This window comes from Siniperca chuatsi, linkage group LG15 (genome assembly GCF_020085105.1).
Source record: "Siniperca chuatsi isolate FFG_IHB_CAS linkage group LG15, ASM2008510v1, whole genome shotgun sequence".
NCBI lineage: Eukaryota > Metazoa > Chordata > Actinopteri > Centrarchiformes > Sinipercidae > Siniperca > Siniperca chuatsi.
In genome coordinates this window covers 9191103-9218485 of record NC_058056.1, presented here as the reverse complement: position 1 = coordinate 9218485, position 27383 = coordinate 9191103, and the positions used below count along the sequence as shown (strand labels likewise).

At 39.3% G+C, this 27383-nt stretch overlaps 2 protein-coding genes across 3 annotated transcripts; one reads left to right on the top strand and one right to left on the bottom strand.

The window, feature by feature from the left end:
- Positions 1-4419: 4419 nt before the first annotated feature.
- Positions 4420-14595, bottom strand: eif4eb (eukaryotic translation initiation factor 4eb). Of its 2 annotated transcripts, XM_044165669.1 has the most exons (7): positions 14459-14595; positions 13101-13213; positions 10425-10520; positions 10200-10263; positions 8776-8889; positions 6804-6943; positions 4420-6714 (listed from the first exon to the last, which is right to left on the bottom strand). In XM_044165669.1, the coding sequence occupies exons 1-7, from the start codon at positions 14474-14476 to the stop codon at positions 6600-6602; spliced, it is 660 nt and encodes a 219-aa protein (XP_044021604.1). In that variant the 5' UTR covers positions 14477-14595; the 3' UTR covers positions 4420-6599. The 2 variants fall into 2 exon arrangements, with proteins under 2 accessions (XP_044021604.1, XP_044021605.1); XM_044165670.1 differs by lacking the exon at positions 10425-10520.
- Positions 14540-25474, top strand: metap1 (methionyl aminopeptidase 1). Its single transcript, XM_044165664.1, has 11 exons — positions 14540-14730; positions 16190-16241; positions 16465-16574; positions 17100-17160; positions 19821-19912; positions 20019-20102; positions 20342-20480; positions 21286-21417; positions 22200-22343; positions 22464-22529; positions 23284-25474. Exons 1-11 carry the CDS (start codon positions 14614-14616, stop codon positions 23448-23450), a joined length of 1164 nt encoding a protein of 387 aa, XP_044021599.1. The 5' UTR covers positions 14540-14613; the 3' UTR covers positions 23451-25474.
- Positions 25475-27383: the final 1909 nt, after the last annotated feature.

Sequence of the window (27383 nt, the reverse complement as noted above, 5' to 3'; positions counted from 1 at the left end):
ACAGAGAATTATCACCCAACTCTGCGGTTCGAAGTACAAAGTTTTTTTTGCATCCTACAGCTCATTCTTTTGGTTTTCTGGCCCGCAACTTTATCGTTTTCATTCAGTCTCAAGGCCTGAAGTAATCAAAGAATAAGCAGCTAACTAAATGTTAAGGCCAAAAGATGAGTTTGGATTTAAAGGTCTCAACAGACTCAACTCTTCTCTGTACACATGACATCCATTGCATGTCTGTGAGTCCTAGAAGAGGGATCCCTCGTCTGTAGTTCTTCTTTAGATTACTTGCATTTTTGTTCCCAGTTAAAGGCTGTTTTTGGGGAGCTTTTCCTTATCTGCATCGAGGGTCTAAAGATAGAGTGTGTCGTATGCTGTGTACAGACTGTAAAGCCCCTTGAGGCGAATTTGTGATTTGTGATATTGGGCTATATAAATAAAATTGACTTTCCTGAAGGTTGTGTGAATAGGACATTGTTAGCAAACATGGTCGCCATAGGTGATAATATGTCAGTGTTCAGCTCGATTTGCCACTCCCAAGTGGCCAAAAAACAACTGATTAATGCAGCTTTAAGTCTCTGGTTATAATAAAAAATCTGCAGACCCTCCTCAGCACAGCAAACTAGGTTTGAAGTAATTTAAAATGAATGAATGAATGAAAGTAATAATTAGTCATTTAAAACGTCCTGCTCAGTGTGTATCTTGGTCACAAAAAAATCCTGAAGTGATCCGTATCAAGATTGTTTATGTTAATTTTTTTCTATCAAGTGATATATCGTTATCTCATTTTCTCAACCCCCAAATGTCGATATCAGTATCGGTCTCAAAAATCCAGTATCGGTCAGGCTTTAACTTTTAATCTGCAGTTACTCAACCAATGGCAGCCATGCTGTTGCTTTTTACGTTGTCAGTGGATTGTGGGTGGGACATAACAAAATGTTATGAAATTAAATGTTAGGAAAATATTCACCTCAGTGAATCGAGACAACAAATTAAATATGATTACTGAATCTCTGGCTCATTTGTCACAGATGAATGACGCAGGGAGTGCACATGGGGCTATTATTACCAGCCAATTTCATACGTAACTGCAAATGCAAACACCATGAAACGTCACCAAAGGCTAGGCTAATTGGCTCCAGTTTGTGGGAACCCTGCCAGTTGTTACCTCACCATCCTTTGAAAGTTGGATGAATACACAGCTCAAATAAATGTGAAATTCGATTGATTGAATATCTTCAAGCTGTTTCAAAAGTGCTCAAAGTCATTGACTGACCCACTTGTTTCAGCAGAAATAACCTTTTAAGTTTTTTCCCCCCGCTCACTTTCTTTTCAAAGCAGTGGTTTTCCATCCTGTTGTGCACAGCCCTGCTGGTTTTTATTCCAGCCATCTAATGAGGGACTAATTGACATCTGCAATGCCAAGTGAATGTAATTAACTGCAATTAACCACCTGGTAAGACAGATAACCAGCAGCACTGTGGGTCCTGAGGACAGGATTTAGAACCACTGTATTAAAAAAAAAAACAATCACTATGTTAATTAACACAATGCATACTAAATGTCAAATTTTCAATTAACAAAGGAAAGACAAAAAGGGCAAAGTGGTTTGTAGCAATGATTAAATAAGCAAAAGTCAGATTCTTAAAGTCACAAAATGACCACACACCAAAGCAGATTGTAGGGAAATTACAAATGGTTAGTTTGACATTTTGGGAAAATTCACTTTCTTGCCGAGAGTTAGATGAGAAGATCAACATCACTCACCTATCTGTCCGTTACAGCTACAGCTAGGAGTCGGCTAGCTTAATTTAGCACAAAGACTGGAAGTGTGGTCCCTTAAAACAACTAGTGTTGTTTTTACACTTTGTGTTTTTGTATGAATTAAACAAATGCGATACAGTGTGATGTTAGTGACCTTTAGAGGTGCTAGTAGGCAGATTTATTTTAACTTTGGACAGAGCCAGGCCAGTTTTCCCCCCCTGCGTTGTTTTTGTGCTAATAAGCTAACATCTCCTGGCTTTAGCTTCATATTTAACAGACAGACATTAGGGTGGTCTCAATCTTTTCATCTAAATCTTGGCAAGAGAGCAAATAAGCGTATTTCCCAAAATGCCAAACTATTCTTTGGCCAGGTACTAACATTTCAGGCTTTCAGAATTTCATACCTTTTCAACTGTTCAGAGTGAGTATTAAAGCAGGACACAAAGTTGCTTGAGGAACCAGAGAGCTCCCTCAGCCCCGAGGATCTCACAGACAGATGAAAGTTATGAGAAACAACTAGGGGCTCCAAGATGTGCCTTAAAGGGACAGCTCAAAATCAAAAATACATATTTTTCCTCTTACCTGTAGCGCTGTTTATCCATCTACTCATGGACGAAAGGCTTGTGCTCATGACAGCGCAGAATGTAAACTTTAATGGCATCCTCCTCGGCTGAGCTATAACGTTAGCTATCTCAGTGATGCTAGGTGAGCTAGCAGTGATAATAGAATAATATTCTAATTTATAGTTCGATACTGCTTGCTTCCTTCTGTGCGGTGATCTGGTGGGTGGGTGTAGTTTGGTATAAAGAAAATAGTTCCTACATGAAACTGCTTACAACAAGGTCTGTGGATTATCACGAGTAACCGGGTCATGATTTCTGGAAAGAGACATTACTGTTGTGCCATCTAGTTCTATTAAATTCGAGAGAAAACAGACATCTCTACGGCGGATATCTCCAAAACTCAGCAACTCAAACCAAAACAGTCTAGATTGATAAATAGCACTACGGGTAAGAGGAAAAACAAGTATTTTTGATTTTGGGGTTGAACTGTCCCTTTAAAGATGATAAATAAAATATTAAAATCGATCCTACACTGCAGTGGGAGCCAGCAATGTGAAGCTGACACGGGGATAATATGTTTCTTCTTAGTTAGTTGCCTGTCAGGAGTTGGGCTTTATATACTGTACATACACTGGCTCTGACAGGTGTACAGGGAGTTTGGATCAATACTGAAAACCCCACAATGTGTTCAATGACTGCTTTACACTGCACGATTGTGTTCTGTGTTTATGCAGTGATAGTGTCTCATAGGTACTTATATATATATATATATATATATATATATATATATATATATATATATATATATATATATATATATATATGTCAAGTGTATGTATCCGGGCTTTAAATGTAATCCAAGAGTTCTCGATCACAAGGCCACAGAGTAGGCTGACTGCCTCTCTGATTACCCTCTTCATTCATTTAATCTGGGTTAACAAATCCCGCCCTTGATCCTTTTGCTACTGGGAGAGAAATGAGCGCCAGAATGGACCCTGGGGAAATTGATCAGCCATATAGAGAATGGTAAGCTGATAAAGCACTGAGCTTCACAAATGGCCATGGCTTATTTCCTTTAGTTGTACGGGTATTACACAATGTAATGTCCTAATTATAGCTGCCGGCCACGTACACCATATGTAATAAACATTTCTTTGATTTTTTAATGTGTGATCTCATTCCTAGCATACACTGTTTCTAGACATTACTATCCACCCACTACACTGGCAGTCATAGCATTTGATGTTTTATGCTCTTGTTGATTGTCTGAAATTCCCTCTTCACCTCTGCACACACACAATACATTTTTCAGCTTGTGTTGCTGCCTAAATTAATTTCTTTTCCTCTGAACTGTGAGCTGCCAAAGCCCCAGATAGGAAATACCCAAAAAGACAGACAAGACCACAGTGTAATCCACACAACACTGAGCCCCTAAATCACTGCCTTTTAAGATGAAAGCCTGCAGGATGTAGACTTATGGCTGTAAACAAATCCATCCACATACTGCCTACTGGCCTTACAAACACTAGTTTAAAGTTAGATGGGGTTGCAGCTCCCTCCAGTGTAAAGTGATGGACAGCAGTGAAGTGATTACCTATTAAAATCTGCCTGGAGCCAAAGCATCAACAGAAAAGCTCAGTACAGCCCTAAAACAAGTCAGGTGGATAAATATTCCACAGTAATAATATTTTATGTTTCGGTGCTTTGTGCTTTTCTGCTAGATTCAGGTCAGAGTTATAGCTCTGAAACAGATTACTTTAGCAATATTTTTTTCTTTCAGAAGTCTATTCTGATTTCGTATTTCCCATGTTGGATTACGTCCTTCTGACCGATTAATTTGACCCGTTGTCTCACATTTGAGGGTTTGGGATTTTGATAATTGCCTCTGATTGGAAAACAAGGAGGCCCTGCAGCTACTGGGGCAGACGGGAAACTGTGCTCAATTCAATTTACCACATTGATTGTATTCATTGCTGCCAAGGTTAGTCTGTAACCCTTTAATAAAGCGACCGTGTCAGTGGCTTTGTGTTTACCTGTATGCACAGACTGGGACATTTAATTTTATTACTATTGACAACAAAAAGTTAAAAAAAATATATCATATTCATCCATGTTGGTGGACTGTTTTCAATATATAAAAAGTTATGTATATGTTTTCCTGAGAGGTGATTGAATATTTTGTCAGAACGTGCACTAAATATTACAAACACCTCTCAGTATGACACAATACAATTCAACAGCACTACAAACTCCAAAATGACAATAAAGTTGAATCAACACCTCTCTAAAACAGTTTCAATGACAACAACAAAAACATAATAACCTCTATGAAGGTTGGATCATTGAAGGGCTGTTGTTTTAGACTGCATTGTTTTTAGCTAGGTGTACCTAATAAACTGGCACTTTTCATGCCGCTCGCTAAATAGATGAAGCCATTATCTGATATCCATTCCGCGCGTATTCTAAATGTATGACAATCACAGAGGACAGTGAGCATAGAGAAGCAGATGAGTTATTGGATGTTTCTCATAGTTTTTAATATTTACACTACAAATAACATACTGTAACATGATTACTGAGACCAGAGCAGAAAAACAAAACATTTTAAAAGCGGCATTTATTGAGCTGAAACGGAACTGTTGTGGTTATGTTACTTATACATTTAAAGTAATACGTTTGAGCAATGTGCTACAGTTATGAAAAACAGTGTTACGTCCATTGGCCACCTTCTGCTATATTTGATTAATGTAGAACTTCGAGGTGGTACTCTTTTTTTTTTTTAAACCTCTGTATTCATCTTGGCACTTATATAGTTATATATTACACGCATTAATTACAGTTACGGTGACAGTCAACTCTTGTGGAATGAGGGCCAGCTTCAATGTAGTGTTTGATGCAGCAGGCCTGTGTAGCAGACTGCCAAGGATTTGTTAAATGGTTTTATTTTATGTTTAGTGGCCTTTGTTATGTTTTTACATACTTATATTGCTTTTATTCTGTCTGTTGCTTTTATTGTGAGGCACTTTGTGATGTCTGCGCAAGAAAGGTGCTATAAACATACATTTATATTACTGTTTATCATTTAGGTGCGTGCTTGCAAAGGATCTTACATGATAGATCAGCTGGCCTATAAAGGTTCCGACCACAACTTCAAAAGGGACCAAATGAAGCTTCTACAGTCACTTAACGCTTCATCAGATCAAGAACGATCTAGTTGTAGATGCTTCACCTGCTGGCTTAAAGAACGCCGATCCTTGAGAACGTGATGACATTTGTCATGTTGAAGTGACATTTTTAAAGGCGGCAATGAACTGAGATGGGAAGCCATGTTGCCCAAAGTAACCTTTTCTTTCAGTTCTTTCTATTCTGACATTTTAAGGGATCTCGAGATGATGGGGTGGGGGTGAGTCGGTTTGAATTTGGCACTTCCACACCAGCTAGGGCGAACGGTGAATCCTAAGCTACTTGGAAGCTGAAGGAAGGACTTTCCTGTTTCCCTGAGACTGATGGTGTCTCCTGTAGTATTCTTATTTTATAGAGCTGGAATTGTAGACCACTGGTAGAAAACTATAGGATGGTCTACTATAAATGTCCTCAGCGACTAAAAGTCAATTTCCTACAATACAGCACCACTGCAAGTCAAAAAGCAAATCATTTACAAGAAGGAATGTACCAATTACAGGTTGAGTTGCAAAAATGTATTACACAATTTAACAACTAATAATTGCAAAATAATGTTTTAATTATATTAACACTCAAATTAATGAGTCATGAAATACTTTAAAAAGATTGATTACGTGCAATAGTTCAAGGCAAAAAAAAAAATGCATAAAACAAAGGTCTAGCAATCTAATAATATGCAGGGAAATTAACAATAAATTAAAAGGGTTTCATATTAAAGATTACAGCAAGGCAATGATGCTGTAGAAAATGGGAGAGAAATATACATTTTTGTTTGCATTTCAGGATTCTCTACCAAAAAAAAAAAAGAAAAAAAAAAATCAACAAAATTTTCTTTCGTAGAGTATGCAGCACTCTAAATCGCATCCACTATTAATACCTCTCACTGTTAGTGTTTTGGAAGATTCATGTTCATCTGTTTTCCATGTTTTTTTTTTCTTCCTGTGGTTCAAGTCCTGGGCAGGTTATGGAGACATTTGGCATGTAGATTGGGTGGTTTTCCTCCAGATTGCATTACGCAGAGTCTTTGCAGCAAAGTAAACATAGGCACCAACAACAAATAAGACAAGAAACTGAAAGAGGCACATTGGGCGTTTCTCAAACAACAAATTTGTTCTTGGTGGTTGAACCGCTTTTGGTGGCCGTGTCTGCGTGGGATTGGTAGCCAATAGTCATCTTCATGGGAAGCCCCAAGCGCTCCTTGTAAACTCTCCTGTTGACAGGAAAATGGCACCATAAGAGGATGCAGAGAATGTCATCACCTGTATTTATGAATGTACAGTAACAGAAGACCTGCCTCACCCTATGTGTGTCACAGCTTCCCGGTTCTCATAGTCTGATGTCCAGACGGCTATTTTATCTCCTTTTGTGCGGATGTTGACCACGGCTCCGCAGACATCGTCGCTGTAGTCGTCAAAGGCCTCTCCGACTAAGCACAGGAGCTGGTGAAGGGATAGAGGAATAAAAGCTACTGTCATTACATGATGATTTATGTCTTGACTTTGACTATATCTACAAACTCCCCATATTCTCATAAAAGGAGTACATTGTTAGCTTTGGCACCTTCATTACTGTGGATCAGCAAGAATTTTGAGATTCTTGTGACTACTAATACTTTTCCTTGTAACTTATTTTTATTTCAGCAATAATATTTGAATAGTATTTATAGTAAGGACTAATAATCCAAACCCACGATTATACTTACTATAACCGTGGTATGACATTCCCAACAGAATTTTTCAGCACTCTGATGATGACCAAAATGTCATTTCAACACACAACAGATACTATTAAACCAAACTAATCATCACGACTAATCTACAGACCAGCCTAGACTAGACAAGAAAATAAAAGCCATGCACAGGACTCAGTCTGATAGAACAAGGTACAAGGATTTGGATGATCAGTCTTTGAGCTCAGCATCACTAGCCCAGATCCAGGACCGTGTACTACGCATCATGTTGCACGGATATCTGCCAGAATTTGACATTTCAGTAACAGATCCGCTTATAAAATTTGTTACGGGAAGAATGTTGTAAATACATTCTCATGGATGGTAGGAAAGAAAGAAAAAAAAAAGGTATGAAAAGTTTTTTTCTGTCAATACAAACCATGTAAAATGAAAGATGGCGCAGGGCTGGAGTGCTGCTCAGCAGTGGAGCGCTCAGTGCCGCCACTGGTGGCCAGAAGAAGTATAAATGAGATTACCGTTTTAATCACTAGTGTTACTACAGTACAGCTTCCGGCCACCAGTGGCAGCACTGAGTGCTACGCTGCTCAGGAGCACTCCTGCCTCCTGATGTTGTTACCAGCCTCGACAGCGTGTGGCTGGTATTGTTTCCACCTTGTGAGCCTGTGTGTGTCATCATGGCAAAACGTGGTCCTGGACACACCTACTGTAGCAGGAACCACCACAGAGACGGTTTTGAGTACTTTGGTTGGTGTTTATATGTCTGTCTGTGGACAGATTTTGTCAACGCGATAGCATCACAACCGTGCAAGACGCAGTCACGAAACTTTACAGGTTTTAGATCAAAATGAAGGCAGAGTTCGAAGATGGGTGTGGTCCGTCATGGGTCTGAACGTCAACATGTTGATGAGCATCGCGGCTGGTGTGATCCCATCGCAACATGGTCTCTGGTTTGAATTTGAATTTTCAACATTGTTCCCGTAACGCATTTTATGAGCGGATCTGTAACTGCAATGTTCAGGCAGATATCCACGCAGGTCCTGGATCAGGGCTAAGCATCCCCCTCCATGACAACTCAGTATCACAGCTCAACAACTGTTCATATGAAACTACCCACAATCATTAAAAAATGTTTTGTTTCCAGCTCAACATATGGTAAAACAATTAGTGAGAATGTCATTGAAAAAGAAAGAGACCCCTTTCAGCCCACAAAGACCAGCGGTTACAATTCTGACAGTGCAGTCAGTGCTGTTTGCTAACTGACAAGTCATAGCTTGCTAGATGTCTGTATCACTGTCAGTGACCTTTAAAGCGGCGAGAGAGCTCACCACGACACTGTGTGGGCTGCAGACTTAGCCAACATTTGCTCTCATGTGACCCCTTATCATCAGCTCAGCATACAGTCAATAGTACATTCTTTTTTTAGATATCTTAGAAGATTTTGTTGAGGATGGTACAACAAATTATGGCTGCCAGCAGGTAATACAAGTTTGGGAAGAGGCTCAAGAAATGATTAATAGTATCACTCATTTGAGTAACAATGATGAACAGGATACAAAGCACAGCCGCTACAGCCAAACCTACAGTTTCCAGCCAGAAGCGGTCCAGGTCTAATCTCCTCTGCTGCTTGTTGAGTGTGATCAGCCAGCGCCCGCCACGCTTGTTCCTCTCGTCCTCCCACATGGGTTCAATACCATCCTGCAGCAATGGTTCAAATTGTCAACACGCACCCCAAACCACTGCACCAAAACTTCAAAAACAGCCTTTGAAAATGAGGTTTTAACATGATTTCAACATCGCCAGCAAGAAATGTGTCTTTTCCAACTCGTCAATAGTCACGGCAGAAATTCTTTAAGTCTGATTAAAAGTTTGCAGCTGCAATACTAAAAAGGCAGCAAGAGCTCAACATGTGTCCGTCCAGTGATGGTTAAATATTTGAATAACATCTTTTTCTGCCCTTCTACACAAGCTCTACCTCAACATTCTGGCTCACATAGCAGTGTTTTGTAAAAAGCAACATTTTCTAAGATTTTAAATGTAAAATTTGAAAAACTTAAATTTTACAGGTGCTGATAAACTAACTCCCCTGCTATGAATACAAGTTCACTAGTTAGCCTACGCAACAGGTGATCCTGCTAATGATTTCAATAAAAGCACACTGATCAAAGACTGCAGTCATATTTGATTACTGCTTTTCCATTTATTATCATCACCTATCTCAAACACAGTATAATTAGTGGCTGCTAGCCGCCTCCTGCCATTTAACTTTCACACACGCTTCTCATATTCTGTCATCACATCTGGTTAAATTAGATCTTTTGCGAATGAGCTCCGAGTTGGTAGAGCCAGAGAAAAATCCCGTCCACTTCTGTCTTCGTTAGTCTACCCTCCAGTAATGATGCTGTTGTTTTGACTCTGTGTCGACAATTTAACCAGGTATTGTTGTGTTTGCTTTATTTGATTTTGTTGTCGTAAAAATAATCATGCAATTTGGCTTAATTGGTACGCAACATGAACAAAATGTTTTTATTACATTTTGAATTCAATGCCAATTATTCTCACAAGGATATCAGTTTGGAACAAAATTTTGGGACCATAGTTTTTCAATTAACTGCCAAAAGATGACTTTTTCTTCCTGTTCTTCAAGTGTGAATGATATCAGCTGCCATATGTGAGGGCTCAGGCCTTTGCTTAGTTTGCAAATTATAATGTCCCATGATTTAAACGTCATCTTCCACTTTGAAAGAAAGATGTTTTATAACCTTTTACATGGTTCTTTAAGCCTTAAGTCAATATCGGAAAGAGAGAGAAAACACTGTTGTCCTTGTACATATTGTTGAACACACAATACAGCAATTGTGGACACTAGTGTGTAAAATATATAGCACTTATATCCAGAGAAAAACACTAGAATGCAAAAATATTTTGAAATTTCCCTATACTTTAATCTGTATTTGAACTCGTCACTCTCTGCATATTTACATACATGATAAATAAATCAAACATACCTTAAAAAGGGAGTAATCACAGCCTGACATGAGGTTGCTTGACAACTGGATATGGTTGTAGAGACTGGAATGAGGAGAGCGCAGCATTAACAAAACGTGCTGAGCGAATAGTATTAAAAAAAAAAAAAAAAACAGTATACAGTCATGACATTTTACTGCTTCAGTCACTCCATGGAAGTACAGGGGGGAAAAAACACAGACTCAGAGAGATTTATTGCTCCTTACGCCCAGAAATCTTCAACTGTGTCAAATTTAGAGATGAGTCGCAGGTTGGCCTGCCATGTTTTGCTCTTGTCATTCTTGAAGAACCACAGAGACCATCTGTTGGGCGAAAACAGAAAAAGGAATTTGCATAAATGTAACAAGCCCCTAATTAAACATGAGGTGAACAAAAGTAACCAAAAGCCACTGAGCTTCAGAGCAAATGAGCGACGTATGGATGCACCTGGATGCTGCCAACACAAATTGTGCAGTAAATCAAGCCGTCACTCTCTTGGTCCAATTAACTGCGACGCTGTGTCATACTCGTTCGACGCTGAATCCTCTTATGGTTCAGCAACTGCCTTAAGCTCTTTGGCATGGAATAATAAAGAAAACTGTGGCTGTTGACACTATTATAAAGCCATTGAAGCAGCCAGCCTGTCAGCGGGTTTGGAAGATGTTTTTCTAATGAGAGCACAGTCCAAATAAATGCCAGAAAAGGACGGAATAAATTAACGGATACAAACTCAATTCCCTTGAGTTGCATTGTATATGCACAACAGAACGTCTGATAAGCTAATACGACAAACCAATAGTTGGTATGCTTCAGTTTATGGGTTTGTGTATTCCTTGTTAACTTATCTGGTAAAACACTTGAATGTTTGACTATAGGCCATAATCTGAGGCAGAATATGTAGTACAGTCCCTTATATGGTTCTCTACAGGGTGTTTCTTTGCCTTCTAATGCATGCTGGGACAGGCTCATGCACCCCATGACCCTGTAAAAAACAAGCCCGTTAAGAAAATTAATGAATACTAATAGGCTAATGATGTTTGCCCTGTACCAGCATAACTAACTAACTGTCTGGAAATTCATGTCTGATACACTGTACTAATTTATTCAAACTAATGAAAAACAATGAAGGCATTTCAGTCATTTTGCACCACTTTAATGGTCAATTTGTGAGAATATTTTGCCATTAAACCTATGTATTTTAAACCTCACCACTGAGCTGCATCAACTGACCACTTAAGTGTTTAGGGTCCAACTTTTCCTTTAGCTGACTGGCTCTCTGTTGACACTGGCTTTTCTATTTGACCCTTTTGGACATAAAGATCCTTTTGGAATTTAAATGTATATAAAATATTCAATTGTTACTTATTGTGTTTTCAGCACAGACGGGAGTTGGAAACTATCTGAGTATGGACTGAAAGAAAAACACTGACACATTCTGGACAGGTCACCAGACCATCACAGACAATCACAGTCCTACTGTGGGGAAATAAAGTCTCCAATCCAGCAGACTGCATTTGTTTGGACTGTGAGAAAAAAATCCACTTTAAACGCAAGAAGAACATGAACACACACAGACAGGACCGGAGCCACTGAGTCGCTAACTGCAGGCACAATATCATAAATCATTGTATTATATATTCTTAGATATCATTAAATTAGTTGCTAGAACAAGCCCAGAATTAAAAAAAGTATCGAAACGTAACAAGTCAATCATTTATTTCCACATAATTTTACTTACACAAGAGTCAAGTTGAAAATTAATTTATGCTTAAGTAACTACTCAATCTATCTTGAAAGCGAACATGTTTAAATTTGGAGAAAAGAGTATTTTGTACCTTTATCCTGGTTATTTGATATGTTTTTATCGTGCGCTGTGCACAGACAATTTTGTAAATTGCTCAGCATCCTTCTGGTGAACACAGCGTTCTTTGTTTTTGGTGAATGGTCAATTCATGTCTCGCTTTCACATGTCTAGAGATCATGCATAAGCATTTTAATTACATTTTGACCCGCCTTGTGTCAATCACAACCCTCTCAATTCAACAGGCAAACCAAAGCAATACATGTCTGCTGGCAGTCGATGAAACAAAAACTCTAAGTAAAGCTTGATTTTACTGTGACTTAAATAAAAATGCAAAAATAATTATTACAGCTAAAACTATTGTTTGTATTACCAATTAATCTGTCAATAACTTCTTTGATAAATTCATTAAATGTTTAGTTTATGCAAAGTCCAAAAAATAGTAAAATATGCCCATGACAAGTTCTTAAAGCCCGAGGTCATCTTCAAATGTTTTGTCCGACCAACAGTACAAAATCCAAAGTTATACAATTACAATTTACAATTACATAAAACTGAGAAAAGCTGAAAATGCTCATATCTAAAGAAGCTGGAGCCAGCAAATGTCTGGATTTTCTACTCAATTTAACTACCAAAACCTTAAAAATTAATCGATTAACAGCACTGTTGCAGATTGTCAATCCACTCATTGATTAACTGACAAAGTGTAAGTTCAAAAATGTTGGCATAAAAACACTAGCCAGCCCTTAACAGTTATATAAAGGATCAGGGAAATACTGAAAATGATCAAAACCTTTCTATTTTCCCCATGACATTGAAATGACTGGTTGCTGATATAGTGGGTTTACAACACAAAATTTTAAAATATTTAGTTTTGCCGCTTGCTCACAATAGTAGTATACAGTACAGTAAATTCTGCAGCACTGAAATTGGTTGATTATTTGATGCCACAGAGTGAATATGATTGTACTGCTTTAGAGTGTGACATTATACCTGCTACATCATTTTGAAAAATTCAAATGCCAGATCAAATATATGCGTTCTAATGCTTGACTTAATTAAACTGGCTGTCTTAAATACATTTTAAACTGCAGACCCTAACCTGTTCTGGAGGGGGTGTTTGATGTAGGCCTCTGGGCTCACAATCTCCTGTCCAGTCTCCTCAGCTCCATCTTCATCAGGCTGGGGTGGACTTGGTTGGGTTGGGTTGGTTTCCTAAAAAGCAGTTAGGTAGAGGTATTCCCAGTGCAAATGATTATACTTTCTGGTGTAGGTCTAACTGGAGAAATGATCCTGTAACAGTAACATGACGTATAATCTCTTAAGTAATAACTTTCCAGTTGTTGATTACATAAGTGAACACTTGGCAGCTAGCTAGATGGTGGTACAAAGAAATACAAGGCAACATTTAGAAAGAGCCCATCTGACAAAACAATAGTATTGTTTCTAATCTCAAACTAGATTAGTAGTTAACATTTTAAATAAACTTGAATTATCGTAAAAATAAATTCCGTGACGCAGGCGTTCCTAGTGAAACCCGATATGAACATCTGGTACACATTTCACTGTGATGTGAAGCTAGAGTTTGGCTAGCTAACTCTACTGCTAGCATTACCCACTACTGGTGAAAAGTAACTTTAAAAATACTTAATTGTTAGGCACGGCCGTATTCGTTCCCAAGATGTTTGTTGGTGAACTGAAAGAACACCACGCAATTTCCATTCATATAACTTAACGTTATCTGTCAGTTTAATAATTACTTGCTTGGTACAAAGTATCCGCTATAACATGAACACTTCACCAAAGATTTTGACCCAGTCTTGAATTCGGCGTGCATTTCATACACCAAACAGCGGGGAAAAACAACTTTTAAAACTGCCGCTGTCTTACTATCATCTAGGGCTTGCCAAGTTAACGTTAACCTCAGCCACTAAATTAGCTAACGTTGCATCGTAGAGGTCAACAGGGAGCACTGTTAACCAATTTGACAGTTTAAATTTTAGCTGCAATAACAAACTGCTATTTGTATTTGGTGTGGATGATTTTACATACCGAATTTACTGGTAGTTCATAATATTTAAACCCGTCTGAAATAATTGTTACTCGGGTATATACTTTTGTAGCTAACTTAAGCAATGGCAAACTAACTAATTTTGTACTGGAACTTGGTGTCGTTCTCTTCGCAAAGGTGAACGGCACGTCGGTTAGCTATAACGTCAGCCTTTAAAGTTGGGAGATCTCCACACACAACCAACCATTCCTCTTTTACGCTTAGGTCGTGGCACAGAAGACAAACTTGAAACTAGTCAAAACAGCACGTGTCACTGTAACAAAGGTGAATTTCCTTTTGCGGACTAATGTTTAAAGTTGTACATACACTTTAAATGTGATCTCGCCCTGTAATTAAAGCAAGAGGACCCCCCAAAATGTTTTTATATGTTCTTTAGAGAAAGTGCTCACCGGTTCGGCGGTCGCCATCTTACAAATCTCTGTTTGGAAAGTTTATGTTGATTGGACTGAACACTGCAACGTGACTGCCCCGCTGCGGACATGCGCTGTGTGGCGTCGCTGGCTGGTTGCTTCTCTGCGACTCCACCCCTCCAACAGACGAAGGCATGGCGAGCACCGAGGCTAGAAGGGAGTGTGAGACAGAGGGCTGCAGCAAGGACGCCAAACTTCAGTGCCCCACATGTATCAAGCTTGGTATTCAAGGCTCCTATTTCTGTTCACAGGTACTGCTGCTTTCTCGGCTTGTCCGGTTAAAATGTCGTCTGTAGCCACACACCAAGGCCCTGTGTATTATCACGAGGCTGCTAAATGTCAAGCTAGGTAGACATGTGTAACGTTAGGTGCTTAGTAAACCGCCAATAACGAATTTGCTTAACGTTAACAAATGCTTTCTGGCTGTGTAATGTTATATCGATTGCTGAGGATGAATAATGCAGTCAGTGATTGTAACGTTAATTGATGCTATCTCCGTAACAGTAGGCCGAGGGAAAACGTTTAGCTAGCTAACTGTTGGCTGGTTAGCTTAAGAGAGTGATATAACGTCCCCGGTCAAAATAAAAAGCCTAACGTTATAGTGGCAAGTTATTCTGCTGACAGCATACAACTGTGTATGAATTAGTGTCAATTCAGTAGGAACCAAGTACACTAGTAATGCAATAGACTGCAAGTAATGAGAATTGAGTTGTAAATGGCTACAGAGTTAATGTTGCGTGACAGATCACTTGGTGCCACGATGTTTGATCCTGGTACTTTCTCTCCTACGAGACCAAACCCCCTCTCACAAATCTGTCAGTTTAAAGATTCATTTCTTATCGACAAGACCTTATACTTAGCTGAATGTTACTTATGCCCTTACGGGCTAAATATAAGCTACTGTCCACTTGGTATACAGATGTTCAGCTGAGCAGGGCTTTTTTGAACAGTATGACAATTTTTAGTACTGACAGACTCATTGTCACTACAGCTGTCTCTCACTTAGATACCAAGAGGGCTTGTCTTGTATCACTTGTGAGAGTTTATCGTATTGATAACATTTGTGGATGCTCCTTTGGGGCAAATTTGTCTTGCAGGCTGCAGCAGACACCACATTGGGAAAGGTCTCTGCCAATAAAGCATTAAGCTACAACAATTGCTCTCTCTGCAGAAGAGCTCTGTATTGACTAGATCTAGTGCAATGTTCTTTCACTCAAAAGCTTTATAAATACTTAGGTGGGGTGACAGTTAAAATGATCTTGTAGTACTATGGTATTTGACCCTAGAGGTCTTTGCTGTGATTGCAGTTTTGGCTAAGCAACCTGACCCTGCTCTCTCTATTGCCTATCTCTGTCTGCTGTTGACTGTCCAATTAAGGCACAAACACCTTTGGAATTAGCAATACATGATAGAGCAAAACATGGTAGAGTGATTGTGTCAAGAATACATACAGAGTCATATTTGAGAATGTCTCTACCGCTAGGTCACTTCTTATGGTGCAATATCTGTCACATATTGTGTGCAACCAAGTAGCATTGTTTGAATGGGTTGTGCATCATAAAATCAGTGATCATGCATGTGACTGTCAGACATTAGCTAAGTGTACTGTTGAGCACAGTTTGCACTGAATCATTAATACAAATGCGTAGACCTGTCTGTCTGCCGTTGTCCATCCCCATTTAGAGTTTCTCTCTGTGTTTTCATTTCCAGGAATGTTTCAAAGGGAGCTGGGTGTCTCACAAGTTGCTGCACAAAAAAGCAAGTATGTATTGCTGATCAGTTCTGTGGTGGACTCACTCACAGTATATGAATAAGTTCCATGTTATTTTGGTTAATAGTACTGATGACAGACAAGTTGAGGTTTTAGAAACCAGCAACTGAACCTATACATGGTGATTAAATTAGAGAACAGATGATATCCCTTGACTGTGAAACTAACACAGTGGTGCCAGATGCTTCAAAGACCATGTGCTGTGTTTTGTCAGAGGAGGACAAGAACCAGAATGAATCTAAGAACTGTGTGGAGAAGGACATCAACACAGACCCATGGCCGGGCTACCGCTACACAGGAAAACTACGCCCTTACTACCCACTGGTAAGTTCTTGCTGTTAAAAATTCACACATTTTGCCATGTATGATTCGTTAAATGAAAAATGGAAACAAAACCCAAGTCCAGACATGCATAAGTGATGCCACTCTTTCTGTTTCTTAATTGCACATTTTTGCCACCATTTTATTTATCATTTACCACTAATAGCTGTAACTATGGCTTAGTTTCGTGTATAACCTTTTTTTTATGTTTTATTTAAAGTTTTTAAATCTTAACTTCCCCTTTGTGACAATTATGTGCTCTGTTAGCCTAAAAGATGTCAGTTCACTCAGACAGGTTTCAGGCTTTGGACATCACATTAACTCCTTTAAGCAGAGGTGATAAACAGTAACTGCTACACACCACACCATATATTTTAAACCATGGAAAAATCCAAAACAGGGTCATATACTTATACCAGTTGGTGCATATTTGTTTTGGGAAAACAGAAAACAGACAGACAACCAAGAGAACAGAAAATGTCAATATGAATTCTGTGACATAACATTTCTGTCCTCTCCTTGGTGTAGACTCCCATGAGGACTGTGCCCAGTGACATCCAAAGACCTGACTATTCTGATCATCCCAGAGGTAACCATGCTTCTTTCTTATGGAAATATATTTTCAATTGATCATATTTGCTCATCCTCTACTTGAGAAGCTTTGATATCTCCTTTGAAACTCACATTTTCGACATGGTAAAATGCAGAAAACTGCAATTGAAGGTTGTTGTTTTTTTGTTTTTTTTTGTTTTTTGTTTTTTTGCAATGTATATGAACAACACCAAATCTGTGCTATCGAGTGTATAATATTGTTTACCTAGAAGCATAGCCATAACGGCATCACAGGCATCCAGAGAGACTTATGTAAAAGTGCAAAACACATGCAAAAATCAGAGATTATAAGAAGTATTTACAATGGATTCAGAACGATTCTTGATTCAATACAAAGAAAGGACGGCACTATATTTTAACTCTTACTCCAGTACACTGTGTGCCAAACCATTAACTCCTTTTTAATCAAATTTCTTGCCTACTGGCAGAGTGAAGAGTGCCCAATAACCCCAGATCCCCCAGACTTTTTAGATGGCTTCAACATAACAGTTAGCCATTGATGGCACAGATTTGATAACACGTGAGTGCACATTCTGAGTTGCAAGCTGTTGAAGCCCTGTCTCAGTATGTTACAATAGACTGGACAAAGCAGTCATCCATGCATACGTTTTATATTATAACTCACTGCATGAATACACAGATAAGCTGATATGTCTTGTGCTGTTGGCTAAAGAATTCGACATAAACAGGATAGTCTGAGCATCTGCAGTGCTGAAGACAGAGAACTTAATGAAGAACAAGACCGGCACTTGTACAAGTTTTGTAGCAACAGAAATTGAAAACTACTCACTACTAAGTTTTTAAACAGTGCTTTGTCACCAGTTTGTTCTTCATTTAGCCTAAATGAACAAAAGTATGCTATGGTACAGCAGTTTTATCATTGTTTTTTTTTTTTTTTTTTTTTTACTACGTTTCCTTTTTAGAGGAAAAAGAAAAACACAAACATGACATAATGTGGTGATGTCACTTGCAAACAGCTGTCTGCAATGAGTTCATGCATTTGAACCTTTTTATTATGTGGTTTGAGCAATTGGCTGAAAGCTGCAGAATGAGATGTGTATTCTCAATAAGCTTGGTAGTACTAGTATAATTTCACTGGAGTTAATTTGATTCAGTATTGCAATGAAAAATATTGCTTGATGGTGCAAAATTGTTTTGAGTTGTATACATGTACATTGTAATTGTATGTAATTCCTCAGTTCCTCTTTTTGTATTTTAACACTTAAGAATCATTGCATTTTATGTAGGTACCTTTCTCCTAATGGAATTTCTTTCAAAGAAAGAAAGCTGATATTTTAAACCTTAAACGGTAATCTCCCACTATGATCTCTTGCCACCATTGGTTTTAGATTTATTGCAGGGAAAAGTAAACCTGCTGACGGATCTGCTTCTTTTGTGTTAATTATCAGTCACCTATAATTGTAACCTGGTTTATTTACGTCTGGGCAAGCCATTCATTGTGTAACCATGGCAACCTCTACATCCTTGTCATCTGACTGCATAGATCCATGCTCAGGTAGTCATGGTTACAGTCTCCTTTCATTCTCCTGTGATGCCTTCTCAGGGACTGAGGCACAATTGTTATGTTGTTGAGCTGAAGTCAAATCCGGTGATTAATATTAATAATAAACCTATAAGGAAATGGACCATACCATTATGAAGACATTATTATGTGCCCACTCTGATTTTCTCATACTTTGCTTCTTTTCTGAGCAGCTGTATCGAAGCGTAAGTAAGTCCAATTGATTGTTGCACTCACACTGTAGGCTCTTATGGTCATAAGGAGGGCTGTATTTGACACATACCTGTCTGAAGTCTGTGTTGCTAGGCAACTGTTCATGTTCATACAACAATCATCTTGTTGAGTTAATAAATTATAAATCAGTGAATTGTTGATGACTCCAGTGCTTTCAGTGACCAACATGTACTGAAATACTGTCCTAATGTGCTTTCCGTCCATAACAGTAACAGTCCTGCTCTGTTCCTCTGAGTCTACAGTGTGAGTGTCATTAGAGTCTGCCTCTGCTCAGGTGCTGCAATTAGTTACCCATAGTACCATAGCACTGCAAGACGCTATACACACACACACACTCCTACATGTTCAATGCACACGCAAATACCTGTCACAGCCAATGGGTTGTTCCATTCTTGTCTAATATGGGTGTTAGAAGGGAAGTCTGAGGCACAGTGACAAACCAAAATATTAGGCTAAGCTATGGCTCACCTTGAGTGCCTGCAGTTCATTTTATTGAAATGATGCACTGTTTATCTCATTCAATATCAATAACATTGATATGGCTTGATATAATCCATCCACATGATGTACTCTTAATAGAAAGTGCATTGGATATTGGTTGAAAACCAGTTACCATGTATCTGCAAAGTTAGAGTAAGGATGATAATGCCCTGTGCCTTCTCACTACCAGTGACGTATTGTCAACTGTCACTTAGGATGTAAAACAAAATCGATTAGGAATATGCAAATCCAGCTGTTATCGTCCGAGTTGATGTTGCTTTTAAAAATCAATTGACTTATAACAGCTGTTTTGCACGGTCCTATTTGAGTCAGCTCATCGGCTTCACTGAGTATTGACGTGTGAATGATGCCTTGCGTCTGTCCCTGTTTCCTTCACACAGGGATATCTGAGTCTGAGCAGTTTCTAAAGGGGACGTCACAGATCAAGATCCTTTCTCCTGAGGACATTGAAGGCATGAGAGTAGTGTGTGAGGTAACAAAATTGACTGTTGTTGCTGTCGTGGTGTTGCTGTGGTTTGCGTTGTTAGTTTTCAATTGAATGCATTTAGGTTTTGAAATGTACAGTATGTTATTTGCAGCTGGCTAGAGAAGTCCTGGACATTGCAGCCATGATGGTGAAACCAGGTGTTACAACAGAAGAAATCGACCATGCTGTGCATCTGGTATACACAAACACACACACAAGTTACAAAGGCTGAGATGTTGTTGTGTCCTGTCTTACCCAAGTGGTAGCCTTTGCACAAACACACAAGAGCTGTTCCATACAAATGCAAATTTTTACAGACCTTAACAATTGCGTTTAGCTGTAAGACAGCTACATGAGGGGAAGGTGGTCATTCATTTCTTGTCTTCCTTGTTGCTTCCCTGCTATTGCTATAACCAATGTGCTTTGTCTGTTCAGGCTTGTACAGCAAGGAACTGCTACCCCTCCCCTCTCAACTACTACAACTTCCCCAAATCCTGCTGCACGTCTGTCAACGAAGTCATCTGCCATGGCATCCCGGACAGAAGACAACTACAAGAAGGAGATATCCTCAACGGTATGCTCTATGCACGACACATTACATGGGAACCCTAGCACCAGCTTCTAACAGTTGTTTTTCTCATATCTCTGACTGCTTTACTGTTTTATCTTGTTAGTTGTTGCAATTGACCAAAAATAAATGAGTTTAGAGTTACAGTACCACATTTTTTTGTGACTTTCTTGACTCTCTTGACTGTACATTTTTATGTTTGTTAGTAATCCCTCTAACAATCCTAACATTCTCATCTCACTATTGTCATATTCCCAATGTCATACCAAGTCCTACGAATAGTTAAGCTAAGTTTGGATGTCGGGAAATGTTTTATTAAGGGGGGGGGGATTCCTCCTCCATGACAAATGGTTGTACCAGCATCTTGAAATGTTGTCAGCGGGAGTTTGGCCAATTTTAGCCTCTTTATGAATATTTCTGCTAAGGCGATGTCTTCCATCCGCCACTCCCCTCAGAGCATCTGATGGAGTACTTGCCAGCAACTCCTCTCTCGCTGCATGGTCTGACAAGACAAATTTTTTCATTAACCTTTACCAGTGGGGATTTGCTAGTCACATTCTCTGCTCTCTGTATTTCTCCTAGTGGGAAAAGTCCCAGTTTGCCCACTAGCAATTCCAATTTCATCAGCAGTTTTAAAAGGGGGGACATTTTATTTGGCCTTGCAAATAGGTTGATGTTTTATAAAAATCCATGTTCACCCAATACACACCATTGTGTTTCATTATTCATTCAACAATACTTTCTTTGTGTTAAACATAATCTAGTTTGTCACGTAACACAGTGACATAATCATTATCTTACTCTCATGCAGTGGACATCACCGTCTACCACAACGGTTTCCATGGTGACCTCAATGAAACCTTCTATATCGGAGAGGTGGATGAAGAAGCGAAGAAACTGGTTCAGACCACATATGAATGCCTTATGCAAGCCATCGACTCTGGTAGGAATTCCAGCTTGAGTTCCTTTCATTTTACTAATGTTGTGTGCACACAGAACACTGCGCTACCAGGGAGATTGTAGACACCCCACCGTCACTGCACTTTGTTTAGACTTTTGTCCAGTCATACATTATGTGGCTGTTGGCCAAGGGGCTATATCACATATGGGTATCAGCATATATGTCGGCCCATAAGTAAGAAGAAATTGCAGTACAGAAATGCCAAAGATGCATTTGAATCATTTAGAAACAGTGTCACCATTACGTAGTTGGTCCACCAGAGAGCACTGACATTTGAAAGCAATTTGAGATTAGGCTAAATGTTCATTCTTGACCTTGGAAACAGTATTCTTCTGTTTCTGACCTGTCTCCAAGATGAAGAATTAATTTTCAATCTCAACTCATAAGCTAACATGGATGAAAAGTTCTTAAAGTGCTCAGAATAAAGAAAAAAATTGAACATTTACATTTCCATAAAGACTGAACAACTCCATCTGCTGAGGAAGATTGTGTGATACGAATGAAATCTCCAGAGCAGCTTGAAGTGAGTTGTTTTTGTAATTTGTGAGCATTTTACTTGTAAAATGTCTCCCTCACTACATATTGTGATCACAATTCTTTAAAGGGGTCCTTATCAAAAATATTAGTTTTGTTTTATGTTTTTGTAAAATTATCGGCAATACATCATCTTTTTTTTAACTCTCAAATACCTTTATCTGCCTCAGAATTCCAGTATCCATCGGACTATAAAAAGTTCATTTTTAACCCTCATGCTTTTTTTGCAGTGAAGCCTGGCATCCGCTATAGAGAATTAGGTAACATCATCCAGAAGCATGCTCAGGCCAACGGCTTCTCTGTGGTGCGGAGCTACTGTGGCCACGGCATCCACAGACTTTTCCACACCGCTCCCAATGTGCCACATTATGCCAGTGAGTAGTACACCACACCAGCCATCGTACATGTTTTAAATCTCTGAAAGTTACTATTGAATTTCTTACATGTTACAACCTCCCACAACAGGATGATTTCTATATTCATTAATTTCCCAGAAAACAAAGCAGTCGGTGTTATGAAGCCTGGCCATGTGTTCACCATTGAGCCCATGATATGTGAAGGTGAGTGTAACTGCCTTTGTATGAATAATGTGAACAACAATAATGGTAATTATAGAGATAATAATGATTTTGAGTTGATATAAATACAACGTAATTAAACAATTTGCAGTTGCAAGTTATTATAAAGCAATTATAGAAAACAAATATCACAGTGAAGAGACAGTAAAACAACAATAGAGGGTAAAATACTATATCAGACTAAAACATTGCTGTACTGTGAAAACCATCTATCCCCAACATGTAAACGTTTCATAAGCTAAGAAAAATGTTTTAAGCTTTGTCACAATGTATTTTTCAGATATCTCTTGGGGTTTTAAATGGTTTATTTGGCTTTTAGAAGTAGGAGAATTTTGTCAACCTATAAAGGAAGACTTGATTCTTCAGTTTATCTGAACAAATTTGGAGATACATGGATCTCTTAGGATTGCAACAAAAATATAACTGTCTTAAAGCAAGTTTGAGAAATGGCCTAAGGTCCTTAGGTATGGTTTTCAGAGACAAAAACGTTGTCACTTTTACACTCCAAGCTAGACTTAAGAATGAGGATTTGAGGCTGGCTCACAAGGGGTTAAATGAGGAGTGATACAGCAGATCCAGTAAGGCTTTAAAACGGGTCATTACAATCTTTAAAACCACTTCATACCTCACAGGTATCCAGTGAGTCAGTGCCGGACTTGACGTGTTTGTTTCCTCACCTGTGTTGAGTTGATGGTGTATAAGCCAAAGCCGCATGTGTTTGTGTGTAACGTCTCAGGTGGCTGGCAAGACGAGACGTGGCCCGACGGCTGGACGGCGGTGACCAGAGACGGGAAGCGCTCGGCTCAGTTCGAACACACCCTGCTGGTGACGGAGACGGGCTGCGAGATCCTCACCCGCCGCCCGGTGGACAACGGTCGCGCTCATTTCCTGAGCCAAATGTAGGCTAGACTTGAATGCACCAAGGACTGGACTTTCCAGACACATACACCCAGCACCTCTGGGTCTCACACACACACACTCACACACACACACACACATCACACACCTTAAACAAGAGGCACCACTCTTAGAGCTCAGTTTAACTGTGGCTCTCATTGTTCTTTGAATTAAATATCGGTTCCTCAAATTAAATGGAAGTACTTGAATGTGTCTTATATCAAACGTGGATCGCTTTATTAGTGAAAACTGTATCCTCTAAAGGAAATATGAAAGTATTTATTAGGTTTTGATTTCGCTTAGTGGTCGGGCTTGACATCAGGCCTGCTTTCACCTCTGGGTCATGTCACCTAGAGTTTTTACTGGCTGGCTAGTTGTTGTCTGTGGTGTGTGGAGCTCAGGACAAATCCAACCAGTACCCCGTGCTTTGCTTCTTTTCGCTCAGCCTCTGCTAACTTAATCAGAAAAGAATCAGCAATACCAGAGACAGAGGAGGGTCCCGGGAAACTGGGTAAACAAGTCTCACAACTAGCAACTCAAAACTTATTTTAGATGTAGAAAATAACACTAGGCTGAACAACCTAACCTTAAGTTTAGATTTCAGGCAACAAAAATCATCCTCTGGCAGCCGTATTGGATATCTTCAGTTCTTATGCAACAGAAGCAAAGTAGCATACTAACAGTAGACATATTTAAAGGAGTAGTTTGATATTTCAGGAAATACATTTAGTTGCCTTCTTGCCCAGAGTTAGATGAGAAGATCAATATCAGTCTCATATCTGTCTCTTCAACATGTAGCTACAACCAGGAGATGGTTACTTAAAGAGTGGAAGCAGCAGAGAAACAGCTAGCCAGGCTCTGTCCAAAGTTGCCTACTAGCAGCGAAGGCTCACTAATTTAACATTTGTTTAATCTGTACAAAAAATTAAGCTCAAAAACGACCGTTTGTTGTTTTTACAGGGGGTTGTGTGCGCTCGGCCAAGAAATAATCCGGCACGGGGCGCCCTGGTAGCTCACCTGCTAGAGCACGTACCATTAAAGTCCTTACTGCAGCGGCCCAGGTTCGATTCCAGCTGCATGTCATCCCCCCTCTCTCTCTCCCACCTTTCCTGTCTCTCTGCGGCTGCCACTGACAAATAAAGGCAAAAATGCCTGAAAAAATAATCTAAAAAGAAATAATCCGGCACACAACCCCTCATAAAACTACAGTTATTTTTGCACTTTTTTTGTAAGGATTAAACAAATGACATATAACAGCTTTAGAAGAGCTGGTAGGTAATTCTGTTACCTTTGGACAGAGCCAGACTAGCTGTTTCCCCGTTTCCAGTCTTTATTCTAATATAGGCTAAGATAAGCAAACAGTCTCCTTCATATTTAATGTATATACAGACTCTCGGCAAGAAAGCAAAATGAACATATTTCCCAAAATGTTAAACTAATTTTGGTTTTGAAAGGTCAATAATCAGTTGATTTACTGCTTCATGCCAGCCTGTTGACTAGTTAATCACAGTACCAGGTCGCTTGTCACTGTCTAATGTACCCGTTGACTTGTCCAGTAGAAGCACTCTAACTCACTTGTTATCCTGAATGTGGCTATTATTAGCGCACAGTCAGTTTTCCAGTAGAGGACGTCAGCCGTGGTTGCTAGGAGAATTGTGACGCAACCACAGAGCATCTACATAGATATTCAGAATGAACACCATTGACCACGGTCGTTCAAGTGCTAAACTTGTTAATCCTGCTTTAAAAAAAAGTACTCTTATAGTGTCTCATGTTTCCAATAACCCTGGTGTAGCAAATTGAGCCTTAATGTGTGAATCTAGGAATTAAAACATGCCGGATATCTCAAGGCACGTTAACTGATGTTTCCCCTTATCTCGGCAGTCACCGTTTACTTTGATGTGCGGGGGGGGGGATTTCCTGGTGTGAGCAGCATTCATTATTTCTACATTTTCAGAGGACTAATGTGATCACAGTTTCTCTGCCATCTTTGTATTTCTTCTAATGGAGTAATAAATGACTCTTGTGTAGCTCTGTGTGGGTGAGTTTGTCCTTGAACAGATTGTTGATCTAAAACCCAATAGTGGTTTAATTTACTAGCCTTTTATTACTGGATTTGACTATCCTGCTACCTGTCAGCCTTAATGCCTTTTTAAATTCGGGCGTACAATAATAGTCTAAATTGTATTTGAGACTTGATTTTGACACTATTAGTTTACTTCAAGCTACACTAGTGTGACTATATCAGTAAACATTTACCTTCATAAAGTTACAGTGAAGGTTCTATAAACATACATGATTCTATAGGTCTATAAACATGACTTCATTCAGAACTTTGCCAATTTAGTATTTAGTCTGCAGTGACTAATGCAAGATTCATGCCATGGAATGTATTTGGTGGTAGTTGTTTTGACACAAAATGGTGGTTCAGTTCCAGTGCAAACAGCTGTGATTCAGCAGAAATGAATTACTCAAATTGGGACGGCCATAGCACATCAATGAACAATGATACAAATTTTGAGTAGGCTTTTTTTATGGCAGCCATTTCGACTTGTCATAACAGAAAAGGCACAGGTGTAATTACCAGTTTCAGTGTGTAAAAATGAGCCAAACTAACTTGCCAATTTCTTAACTTTAAGGACAATATGCTGTCCTTGCATACAAAGTGCAAAACACTAAATGGCATCACATGCTCGGTCCTCACAATACAGACACTGGTAATTACAGAACAGAAAAATTCAACTAATGTTATGTGAGGTTTTGAGGCCTTAATTAGGAGTGTAGCATTTTGTGTTTTGCCAATTGAAACTTGTATCTTCTGGTTCCAGGGCCCTAGTATTGTGCATGCTACTCACTAGCTCATTGCCCTTACTTGGGTACTAAATGGAATGGAGCCATCATTAATGTTATTAATTACACCTGTGCTTTTCCTGCTTAGGCCTATTGAAAATCAGAAATAGTTTGAGGTTAATTAAAGGTACTGTGTGTAGTTTTTGACATGTATTAATCGCCTTATTGCCAATGTGTGAACGAGTTGTAACTACACTTAAAGAAAAAATGAAACCTTCCCTGATTTTCTCAGTTGCCTATAACTGTCGGTTTTTCCGGGAAAACCCAAGATGTGACATTTATGCACGCTCCTGAGTGCCTTCTCTTCAGCTTCCCTACAGCAGCAACAATGCGCAACCCCTGCTGAATTTGGCTTAAATGGAGTCCGCTAACAAATGACCGGCACCCACTGAAACAGAGTCAAATACAAAGTCCAAAGTCAAAGCATGTGAAATATATTGTGAAACTGTGGTTTTAGCTGGCTAATGTTAGCTTGCTGGCTAATGCGGACAAATTGCTAGCTAGCTAACATAGCAAAATACTGTCTTGGGTGGATAACGTCAGCAAATTCATCCAGCCTCCCGGGGTTGATCTGGCTGGTAAATTGGTTGGCTTGCCGTTTGCAGGTTACTTTGTCGGCTGGCATTGCGGGGTGGCCGGATACATGCAGCGTGGCTGGGTTGTAGCTGGCTAGCTAAACTTACTTGCTCACTAACATTATCACTAGCAAAATACTATCTGAGTGGATGTTATTTGGCTAGCTTGCCAAATTACTTCACCAGCTAACGTGATCCATGGTACTAACTTGTGTATTAAGACAAACGGTGTTGATTTTAGCCAACATTAAATGATGTAACATTAAAGGTACAAAGCAAAGGTGTATAATGATTGCTTTCCACTAACCAAGAGCGATGCAAGGCAGGGGCAGCTAAGCTGGGGTTAGCCGGCTGGATGTGGCTTGACTTCCTTGTGTGGGTCTGGTGTTGGCTGATGGGGTGATTTGCAAACGGCAAGCTAGTTAGTATCATGGAGCCAATGGTCCAGCATTCAGTGGTCTTTACAGCGTTCAGTCTCAGGTATGTCACTTGTGGCTGATGCTTGCTCGCCCCT